The sequence below is a fragment of the Triticum urartu genome, chromosome 1A, assembly GCF_056163025.1.
Source record: "Triticum urartu cultivar PI428250 chromosome 1A, HENAU_Tu73, whole genome shotgun sequence".
NCBI classification, from domain to species: domain Eukaryota; kingdom Viridiplantae; phylum Streptophyta; class Magnoliopsida; order Poales; family Poaceae; genus Triticum; species Triticum urartu.
In genome coordinates this window covers 471718295-471729723 of record NC_141873.1, presented here as the reverse complement: position 1 = coordinate 471729723, position 11429 = coordinate 471718295, and the positions used below count along the sequence as shown (strand labels likewise).

General features: G+C 42.8%; 1 protein-coding gene across 1 annotated transcript; it reads right to left on the bottom strand.

Annotated features, from left to right (window-relative positions):
- Positions 1 to 4782: 4782 nt before the first annotated feature.
- Positions 4783 to 11041, bottom strand: LOC125519830 (serine/threonine-protein kinase Nek4). Its single transcript, XM_048684609.2, has 15 exons — positions 10784 to 11041; positions 10255 to 10467; positions 10086 to 10152; positions 9937 to 10002; positions 9805 to 9851; positions 9681 to 9726; positions 9503 to 9583; positions 9383 to 9425; positions 9227 to 9276; positions 8833 to 8914; positions 8690 to 8739; positions 7734 to 7807; positions 7324 to 7375; positions 6527 to 7171; positions 4783 to 6442 (listed from the first exon to the last, which is right to left on the bottom strand). The coding sequence occupies exons 2-15, from the start codon at positions 10350 to 10352 to the stop codon at positions 5003 to 5005; spliced, it is 2841 nt and encodes a 946-aa protein (XP_048540566.1). The 5' UTR covers positions 10353 to 10467; positions 10784 to 11041; the 3' UTR covers positions 4783 to 5002.
- Between the last annotated feature and the right edge of the window lie 388 nt (positions 11042 to 11429).

Below are 11429 nucleotides of genomic sequence, written 5' to 3'. Positions count from 1 at the left end.
GATGGGGACGGCGGTGACGACGTTGTGTGTTGGGACGAAGGAGGTAGGGAAGGGGTGGTGCGGACGAGGCAGAAGAAAGGAGAGGAAGAGGGCAGGTCCGGCTAGGTTGAGGGCGACTTGGAAGAGACTTCGGATGGGTTCGGGTTGTCGGATCCAACGTGGTAGACGCATCCGGGAGTCCCCATGTCCAACCCAGATATGGGCTGGATATAAGGGGTGTCGTACAACCTAGACGTCTGGGCCGGATTTGGGGAGGGGGGTCGGTTGGGTGACATTTTTTGTCCGGGCCCCATCCAGGATATCCGTCCAGACGTTTAGGGGGAAGAGGGTTCAGTTGTAGATGCTTTAGTGGCAATTCCAACACAAATCGCCTAACGGTCCATATAATTTTGGCCATCTAATAGCGTCAGGAAGATTGTCGACCCGGATGTCCAAAAATCCCACAAAACAGAACCAAACCTAGAGAGGTTTGGGGTAGTCCAAGCACTCGTCACGTCGGACTCTGACGCTGCTGTCCCACCAAAATACCCTACCTGGACCCCCTTTTCCCACTCCGCCACTCCCCCTATTCTCTATATTCGCACCCTCAGAGACCGTCACCGCTGTTGTACCACCATGGCTGTTGCCCAGGCCTTGTCGTACCTCTGTCACTCTAGACAGACACCTACACGCATTGGCGCATGCCACCGTTCCACCCAGGATTCCGCCGATGCCTAGGTACCATCCGCCCCTGTCATCACTATCCATGGCGAACGCCATGGCTGGCAAGTGTTCGGCCGAATGGCATAGCGAAATATTTTGACGTTGTCGTTGTTGACTTTGAAGGAAACACCATGGTTGTGTACTTGATAAAGGAGGATGAGTTGTTCTATGAGGCGTGGTTGGCCACAACTATGTAGTTTTAAGGCACGAAGCATAATGCGGCATTTTATACAGGCGACATTTACATTTGTGCCTCTAACTTGAACCCACTACTTAAATTTATCCCTAACTCTTTGATGTGCTCAAAATTTATCCATAAAAGCATTTTAGGTCGCCAGAATGCCCTTCCATCTGCTCAAAGTTGTTTGACCAAAACTTTGAAAATTCATATGAACTCAGAAGAATGCAAAATATGATATCAAAACTTCCATAAAAACATCACCTATATGTGCATATCATTTACGTTCATGACAAAAGCACTCTTTAAAGGTTTCTAGGGTTTATAACATTAAAAAACTATTTAGGATGAATGCAAGTAAATGCACGTGTAGGTGATGAACGTAAATGACATGTACGTATAGGTGAATTTTTATGAACATTTTGATATCTTATTTGCATTCTTCTGAGTTCATATGAATTTGTTATAAACTTTCAAAGTCTTGGTCAGACAACTTTGACCAGCTAGAGGGGCATTCTGGCGACCTAAAATGCTTTTTAGGGGCAAATTTGAGCACATCAAAAAGTTAGTGGTAAATCTGAGAGTGGGCGCAAATTAGATGCATAAATGTAAATGTCCCTTTATACAAAGTGTACATGTTTGATTCAAAGAGCATCATATATAATGTCAGCTTTCCAAGACTTCTGTGAACATAAAGCGGACTTGAGTGGGATTAATTTTGGAGTGATTACCTTATTGCCAAAAGGTGCACATGCTGACAAAATCCAGAAGTTCATCCCCATTTGCTTGATGTGGGTTTTGCAATTAATTTGTTACGACTTAGGATAATAAGCTCACGAGCATCTAAAATTTGACTTGTTAGTGGTCTAAGTTCAAAAGTCATACATGAAACCTTACATGAAATCCATTCGAAGAAACTCGATGGGATGGTCTTCAAAGTAGATTTTGAGAAGGCATATGACAAAGTTAAATGACCATTTATGCAGCAAGCCATGCACATGAAGGGCTTTAGTTGGGCATGGGGGAATCAGGTGGATTCTTTTGTCAAGAAAGGTAGTGTTGGGATAAAGGTGAGTGATGACATTGGTCATTATTTTCAAACACATAAAGGCCTGAGACAAGGAAACCCGATGCCTCTGATTCTGTTCAACATTGTGGCAGACATGCTGACAGTTCTCATAGGTCGGGCCAAGGAGAAAGGCTTGGTAGGTGGTCTTGTTCCCCATTTGGTGGACGGGGGCGTCTCTATCCTACAATATGCGGATGACACTATTATCTTCATGGAGCATGACCTTGCAAAGGCGAGGAATATGAAACTAGTGTTGTGCCTGTTTGAACAACTGTCTGGTCTAAAGATCAACTTCCACAAGAGTGAATTGTTTTGCTTTGGTAGGGCCAAAGATGACCAAGACAGTTATAGGCAATTGTTCGATTGTGAACTGGGGTCATTGCCGTTCAGCTATCTAGGCATTCCCATCCATCATAGGAAATTAACTAATATGGAGTGGAAATGTATCGAAGATCGATTCGAGAAGAAACTAAGCTGCTGGAAGGGTAAGCTTATGTCATATGAAGGACGACCAGTATGGATAAATTTGGTATTCACGAGTATGCCAATGTTCCTTCTATCTTTCTTTGAGGTGCCCAAAGGGGTACGAAGGAGACTAGACTTCTATCGATCTCGTTTGTTTCTGGCAGTTAGACGAGGTTAAGACAAAGTATCGTCTGGTAAGATGGGATATTATTTGTCGACCAAAAGACCACGCGGGTCTTGGGATCGAGAACCTCGAGATTAAAAATAAATGCATGTTGAGCAAATGGCTATATAGGCTATCACAGGAATCGGAGGGTATGTGGGCACAAATCTTGAGAAATAAATACTTGCACTCTAAAACACTCGCTCAGGTTATCGTAAAACCTAATGATTCACCATTTTGGAAGGGACTCATGAGAGCGAAAGAAACCTTCTTCTATAGAATGAAATTCATTGTTGGGGACGGAACAACAACAAGATTTTGGGAAGACACATGGTTAGGTGACACACCACTAGCTCTTCAGTATTCTTCCCTGTATCATATTGCTCAACGTAAGGAGGATTACGTAGCAATTTTACAGACGATACCTTTGAATATTCAATTCAGGAGGTCTCTAGTAGGGGAGCGATGGAATTCCTGGTTACACTTAGTGAGGAGGTTGATAGACGTTCAACTATCTGATCAGGGAGACACCTTAAATTGGAAGCTAACGGCTAATGGAGTGTTCACGGTCAAATCAATGTACTTAGACCTTATTAATTCTGGCCCAATCCCAAGATCGATACACATTTGAAAAGTTAAGGTTCCCTTGCGAATTAAAATTTTTATGTGGTTTGTGCATAAGCAAGTGATCCTTACCAAAGATAACTTACTAAAGCGACGATGGATAGGTAGTCCATGATGTTGCTTTTGTGTTCACGACGAAACAATTCAACATTTATTTCTTGATTGCCCTTTTGCGAAGTTACTTTGGCGGTCCGTTCATATAGCTTTTAATATTACTCCTACAGTTAGCATTGACGCGTTGTTTGGGACGTGGCTAAATGGAGTGAATCCAGATATAGCGTCAAGTATTCGGATTGGAATATGCGCATTCCTTTGGGCTATATGGAACTGCGGGAACGATATGATTTTTAACAGACTTTATATGATTAACTTCTTGCAGGTTATCTTCAGGGCTACGGCATAGATCCGTACGTGGTTGCTACTCACTCCTACGGGCTCCAGGGAGCATTTGGCTACTGGGTGCAACCGGTGGGAGATGGTAGCACGAGCTATCTTCAACCGATTTGGATGGTGGTTGCATAATAAGATAGGTCCTTGATGTCCTTTCGTCCAGCCGGTTGTGGCTTTCATATGCTTATTTTTATTTTGCTTCTTTTGTGAGTTGTACTTTGCAGACCATACTATTTGTTTTGTTGAACTTACTTTAATAAAGTGGCCGCATGCATCTATCCGATGCAGAGGCCGAGGGATGACCTCCTTTTCGGAAAAAAAAAATCAAAAGTCTAGCTTCTTGAAAGCTCTAACTACTAAGCTGACCTCATCATGTCCAAGATTAGTAGGAACATCATGGATGGGGTCTTGATTTTGCATGAAATTTTGGAACATATCAAGTTTTGAAAGCATGAGATGGTAGTAATCAAGCTTGGTTTTAAGAAAGCATATGACAAGGTGAACTACCAGTTTCTCTTTGACTGCCGAGCAAAAAGGTTCCAACCTAAAATGGATTGCCTGGATGAAAAGTGTAGTCACCCAAGGGATGATCTGATTTACAAACGGATTGCCATTTTTCGATATGTCGATGGTACCATTTTATTCATCAGGGATGACATGGAGGGGGCATGGAAATTGAAGCCACTATTATACTTTGTTCGAAATGATGTCTGGTCTAAGAATCAACTTAGAGAAAAGTGAGGTCTTGATGGTACCTAAGGAATTAAAAAAAATTAGAACAATATGGTGATCTGTCCAACTGTTAAGGGGTTGATGGCCTATCAAATACTCCCTTCATTCCACAATGTAATGCGCCTGTGCTTTCCGAGATCTACATTGTGGAATGGAGGGAGTATATGGGACTGTGTTAGTGCTAGCAGACTAAAAGTATCTAACTGGAAACTGTAAGGACAAACTTAAGGCACGGCTGGTTGGATGGGTGGATGGATTGGAGGATCCACATCTATAGGGGAAAGAGTGACTTTGACAAATGCTTCTCTGACTAATACAGTACATCAATACCACATTACCTTATTTCTCATGTGCTAAGACAATTTCTAGGGGAGTAGCTGCAGTAATCTGGTCACTTTGAAGACCGGAAAAGCAGCATGTTTTGATCACGTTTTCCCACGTGTTCCGACGAATGCGATGTATGCAGAAGTTAAACCATTTGCAGTACTGAAGGGACATTTATTCTGTTTACAAGTCTTGGCTATGTACAACATACGCCACAAAGAATGGTTGAATCAAAAGGAAAAACCAGGCAACACAAACCACACGCTGTTATAAAACCAAGCGAGTTTCGGTAAGCTCGGAGCACAAGGGGGGAGCAAGCAAAAAGTGCCCCTCCGGGCTACAAAGATACAGATACTCACATAGACGTGCGACTTGCTTCGTCATTCATCATCCCTTTAAAGCTTCTGGCCAGCCAGATTGCCGTCTCTCTTGGGGAGACCTTCATCTTCCCGAATGGCTTCAGAACAATGGCAAGCTCCTCCAACCTGTTGTCTTCCAGTAGGTCCGCGGAGAGCTCAAGGAGCCCCTCAAGAGCCTCGGCCCGCTGCCTAAATGACGTGACGTCGAGCATTTCCTTAGCAGGGGATGTCTCCTCCTTGACAACGATGTTGGCCTCAGAGATGTAAGATCTCACATCGACGATGGCACTAGATAATCTTGCTGTGTCTGAGCTGGCTGGTATCTTGCAGGCAGCATTGCTTCCCAAGACATGCTGTTCGGAAGCAACTGAGGGAAGAGGTGTAGAAGGCAGTGAGTTTAATGAGCATGAGCTGCTTCTTACTTCCAGATCTTCTCTTACCACATTCAGAAGTTTGCTGACATCCATGTTCTGAGTTTCCCCTTGACCATTTTCTGATGTTGGCTGCTCATTGCAGACATTGAGATTGATTTGCCGAATGGCATCATCAACCAGTGGGTTTAAATGAGGACCTGTTTCTTTCTTCATTGATGTTTGTTTCTTCATTGACTGAACAGAATTGGGTCCCTTCTCCAACATTGCACCTTCTGCTGTTGAAACGGAAGAACCGTATGGTGGCATCGATGAGAGAAGCTCTTGGACAGTAAATTTATCCTCACCACTTTGGAATGTGGCCATATTCTGCCCATGCTTACTGGATTGCACATCATCCTTGCAAACAAACTCCTGTTCAAAGCTTGGAATGAATGGACCCAAAGCAGAGCTCAGGCTTGAATCATTACTAACCACACTCCTCTGCAAATTGTCTCTGCTAATTTCTGAACGTGGTATGGCTGTAAGGCCATTGTCTTCCGTGGCAACAGCATCAGGCACTGAGCTTGTGTGCGATGAAATCAAGCAGGCTGGTGGGTTAGGTTCAGATAGCTCAGACTGGTCGATCTTTTCAACACAACCAACTGTTGAACTTGAGCAAGGACTGATGTCTTCCTTAGTTGCCACAGTAAACAATTCTCGGGGAGCAGATTTTGCATGTGAGTTGTTTGGCATGATGTTCAGTCCTTCTGAAGGAATTTTGGATGGCCTTACAATAAGTGGAAGATCACCAGGGGTAGTATCTGGAGAATGGGTAGGTTGGCATGGACTTTTCTCACCCTCCACCATGGCCTTAGTTTGAGCTCCTTTTTGCACAGTGGCTGGGAGGCCAGTTGTCCCTACCCCCGCTCGTCGCTGAGGGCTAGCCCGTCTAGTAGCACTAGTTGGGGTCTTGATTTTTGACTTTGCTGAAACTGCAGAACCATTTTCTATGACCTGTTTGGCAGGTTCAGGAGTTGATGACCGAACGGTTTTGATATTTGAACGGTGTTCCACAATAGGTAACTGCATGACCAATAGCAGGAGTCAGTGGTTAGCAATAAAAGCTAATTGGATTTTGTTTATGATATAAAAGAAGTAGGTTCATACCAGTTGCTTCGAGGGTGGTGATGCTTGAACTGAATTCACGCATCCATCGTTGGTACTGACCAATCCATGAGATGAATCATCACCAGACCTTGATCTGCATGAAGCATTGTTGTTAAACCTTGAAGTATCTGATGGTTGCTCTGCTTCATTCTTACTACTGACTGCAGAACTCGGCTTTACGCCTCTAGTTCTTGCCGGAGTACTGCTTTCTCTAAGCCTGCTCTCCTCTCTTAAGGTTGTCATTATCTTCTCAATGATTTTCGGTTGCTTAGTCTCACCCCTGTGATGCTGATCCATGGATTTAGATGAATCTTGTCTTTTCAGGTCTTTGTTGCCTCTGAGATCTTCTGGCGTTGCCCACTTCTCATCTGAGTTATCTCGATCCACATCATGAACGCTTCGAGTATCAATGACCTTGGTGTCAGTACTTGCAGCTCCACCTGATGTGCTTCTGTCACTTGATAGTGTGCTGTCTATATCACTACTAGACATGCTGCTGCTTTGGCTTTCAGACATGCTTCTCTGACTGCTCCGTGAAGTGGACAATGATTTCGGTGGTGTTCGCATGGTATTTGAAGCATCATAAAGAGCACGACATTGATCAACATAAGGCTGCAGATATGGGTTCTTCAGAATCTCCGATGCCTGTTCACAGGACATTACATTTTATTCAGAGATCATGTTGTACTTGTAAACTCTTGTTCTTTCATAATAAAGAATAGCTACGGCCTTTCGAAAGAAAGAGTGGAAAGAGACAAGGCTATAGTCAGAAGGTTTCCAGCTTCATAGTAGCTTACAGTAGGTCGATGCTCAGGATTCTTCCGCAACATAATTTTGATAAGAGATTTCCTGTATTTAACAGCAAAAGGGGAAACCATTAGAGTGGTATATTCTTTGCGAAGCTACCAAATCATTACTTGGTTGTGAAGCATAAGAATTGAGGATGATGACTTAAAATATGTTATTGAAATGAGACAAATGATAAGACTTAAAAAGGACACACACTTACGACTTAAAAGAGACATAAACTGTAATACACCAACATCAGTACAGATGCTACCAAATCATTACTTGGTTCTGAAGCATAAGAACCAAGGATGATTACCACATTACAGATCATGTGATTGAAATGAGACAAATGACAAGACAACTTTTAACAAATGTATAGCTTTTACACAACCGACTCTATGAAGAAAAGTGCACGTACATAGAAGAGGAGTAGCAGGTAGGCAAGGGACCCATCGCGGACCTATTTATCTTACTTATCAATCCAGCCATATCCTGCAAGCATTCTTAATCGGGTAAGTCCACTGATTTGTTAAAGAAAACTGCAAATAGTAGCGTCACCAAGTAACAACCAGGAAACCCAACATTGCAGATTTTTTATTGTAGAGTTTTACCAGATCATACTAATTTTATTTCACCATTTTCTTGTAGACAATATTTTGGATACCTCATATGTTCCAAACTTTGATACTATATGTAACTAAATAGTTATCTTTGGATGAATCATAAACACCATTAGCAATATTTTTTACAAAAGCAAATATATAATTGACCAACTTATATAGAAGTTACTTGAAATGTTGCGAGAATAATTAAAAAAAACTTTAATGCTCAAATGCTCTAAAATATGAATAGTTATATGTGAGTCAGTACATGTCAATTATGAACTGATTTTTTTTTTTTGAAAAGGAGGTTAAACCCCCGGCCTCTGCATCAATCGATGCATGCAGCCATCTTTATGAACTGATATACTAATTTAGTTCTTTTTACTTAATTTAGGCAATATCCCATGGTAATTGCTTTGTTCATGTAATTTGGCCTAAAGCACTTCTGAATATTGTCTCAAAAAGAATCTTTACATAGGAAATAAGTTTACATGCAGAGTTAGTTTATGTTCCATTTTGTATTGTATAGTATCTGCAAAGTATTTCCGTAAGAGAATATGCAGGGTGGACTACAGAGCTAACCAGATCTTAGCTAGTTCTACCAAAATATTGCAGTTTCTTCAACATAGGAGTATTAAACTACTAAGCCAGAAAAACTATAACGGATACGAGCCCATTTGGAATGTAAGATGGAAAAGGTAAATATTCAACTTATAATCCACCCAGGATAGCAATGATTCTCAAGCAAAAAATATATCAGGTAAGAGCTCACAAAAGCCTTGAAAGCAGGTCGATGGGCCGCCATCTCATACATACAGCATCCTGTAAAAGACAAAGTTATATTAAATTCATAAGCAAATATGTGGTAATCTAGGAATAGTACAGAAACATTAGCCTGATGTTAATTATTTTTACCAAGCGACCAAATGTCCGACTTGAATCCATAGGGAATGTCTGTAAGCAGCTCCGGGCACATGTAATTCGGTGTTCCGACGACCTAAAGGAAACATAATAGCATTAGTATCCAGCAAGAGTCTGAGCATATAAAAATGATCCTGACTTTATGTACTCCACAATACAGATGAATTTACGCGCCTACATTGTTTGTGGTTAATAAGGGAAGAGGAAGACGATAAATAGCATGAGGTATATGCGCATGACAAACATCATGCTGTCATTGGTGATGTAACATATGAGAGAGGTATTAATAGCTCAATAAATGGAATGCCCTTCTAACAGTAGGAAAGGCTATGGCAATGCAAATGTTTTAAGCAGAGGTCATCGGAGGAAATAGGAAAAAGGATCATACTGAAGAAGTTAAATCATCTTCCTTCAGAGTCTTGGCTAGGCCAAAATCTCCTGCATGCAAAACAATGGATTGTTAAATGTTAATTGATAAAACAAAAGGTTAAATTGTAGTGTGAAATAACTTGCAGTACTGTACTATCTGTAATCAGGAACTGACCAAGGCGTATATCATGATCTTTGGTGAGAAATATGTTGGAGCACTGCAATTATGAGGAACAATTGTCAACCATACCACTGCATAAAATAATTGGCGATGACTATACCCATTGTTGCTTACCTTCAGATCACGATGCAACACATAGTTCGAATGCAAGTAGTCAACAGCCAATACCAACTGTGCGAACCATTTCAGCAATTTCTGAGGAACAATCAGTGATCAATCAGTATTATGAACTCGATGTTGGATTTATTTTTAATTTAATTCAGATGAAAATTAGAGATAAGTTATCTCATACCTCCTCAGGAAAGTAAGTACCATTTAACTTCTTCATCAGCTCATCCCTGTTATTAAAGAACAAAATACAATTTAAGAGACATGGAAACAAGAAACTGAACTCCAAAGCGCCCAATAACACTCACACATCCCCCCCTTCGCAGTAGCCCGTGATGATGCAGACATAGCAACCCTGCATAACTCTCCTTGTCAGTAAATAAGTTCAGTTGAAATTTCCAACCCAACAAGCAAGGTAAAATAAAGGTTAAAATAAAAACCTTCTCAACCCAGGCCTCTTTGAACTCTACGATGTAAGGATGTTGTAGTCGAGCAATCAGAGCCATCTGCAATTTACTTCCCACTTAATCAATTCCTCCCCAAAACAGCACCAATCAATCAACAAACAAAGCCCAAGGGCTTCACAAACCTCTTGATGAGCGGACTTGCGGCAGCGCTCCGTCTGCCTGGCAAGGCGGATTTTCTTCAGCACATACCTGCCAATCAAATCACAGGCACACACGCTGTTGCTGTCACCTGCATTCGAAGGGTGGAAACAGAATCTTGGAACGGAAAAAGAACTACTATATCGTACGTACTTCTTCTTCTCGATCTTGTGATTCACAAGGATGGCGGCGCCGAAGGCGCCGCGCCCAATCTGCTCCATGATCTCGTACTGGTCCATCCGAGACTCCATTACAGAAAACAATCACAGCCTTTCACTGCAGCAAGTCGCCTCTGATTAGGAATCAAATTCCTCCTGCCGTGCCCATGCTGCGGTTCAAACGCCTGCGCATCCTCACCACCAGGTCCTGCGAAAAGCAGCGGGACAAGTGCATAAGCCAAACAACTTTTACCAAAGCGTACTCGCGTCACGTGCCACCCAACCCAATCAAAATCCCACGGCACCCAGCCCAGTAGTACTCGCTGCCTTTTCTTAGAAAGGAGACCAGGAGAGGCACTGTTTGAACTAGGCGAGAGATTACAGATTAGCACGGGAACCGATGAACTACTCCGCAGATACAGAGAGAGAAACGGAGAGGGCATCAGTTATCCAGAACAGTAGCGGCAGGTTTGCGGATCACACCAACCGCGCGCGACCGGGCCGAGGCAGGGGGGCTTGCTTACCGCGGGGCAGTCCGGCTGCATTGGCCGGCGGGCGGCGGCGCCGGAGGGGATCTCCGGCCGGCCTCGCTGGCCGGCTCGCGCGGCTGGAGCTCGTGCGCCTGCGGCTTCGGCGGGGGGCACACTCCTCGCTGGCGGTCGCCTCGGCTGTGATTTGTTAATGTTTTGGTGGATGGAGCCTTTGATGCGGCGTGACGGTGTTGGTTGAAGGCGAACGAGTTTGCTCCGTGGCTTTGCTTAGCTTGCTTATATACGCAGCATCGCCGCAACAGCGAGTGGTGGCGATGGCCTGACGGGGTTGGGGTTAAAAGCTGGGGTGGTGCTAATCAGGGGAATTAATTAAATTAAGCGAGGGAGATGCCTGGTGGCTTAAAAGGGACATTGCAACTTGTAGAGCGTATCTCCCACTAAGTACTGTCTTGGTTGCTGGGTGGGTACTCCATTTAATTTTATTTACTTCGCATATTAGCTTTGTGTCAAGTCAAAAAAATTAAACTTCCATCAAGTTTATACAAAAAAAAACACTAACATCCACAATACCAAATCAATACTCACTCCATAAAAAAGAAATATAAGAATGTTTAAATCACTAAATAGTGATCTAAACGCTATTATATAATATATTTATTTACAGAGGGAGTACCATTAG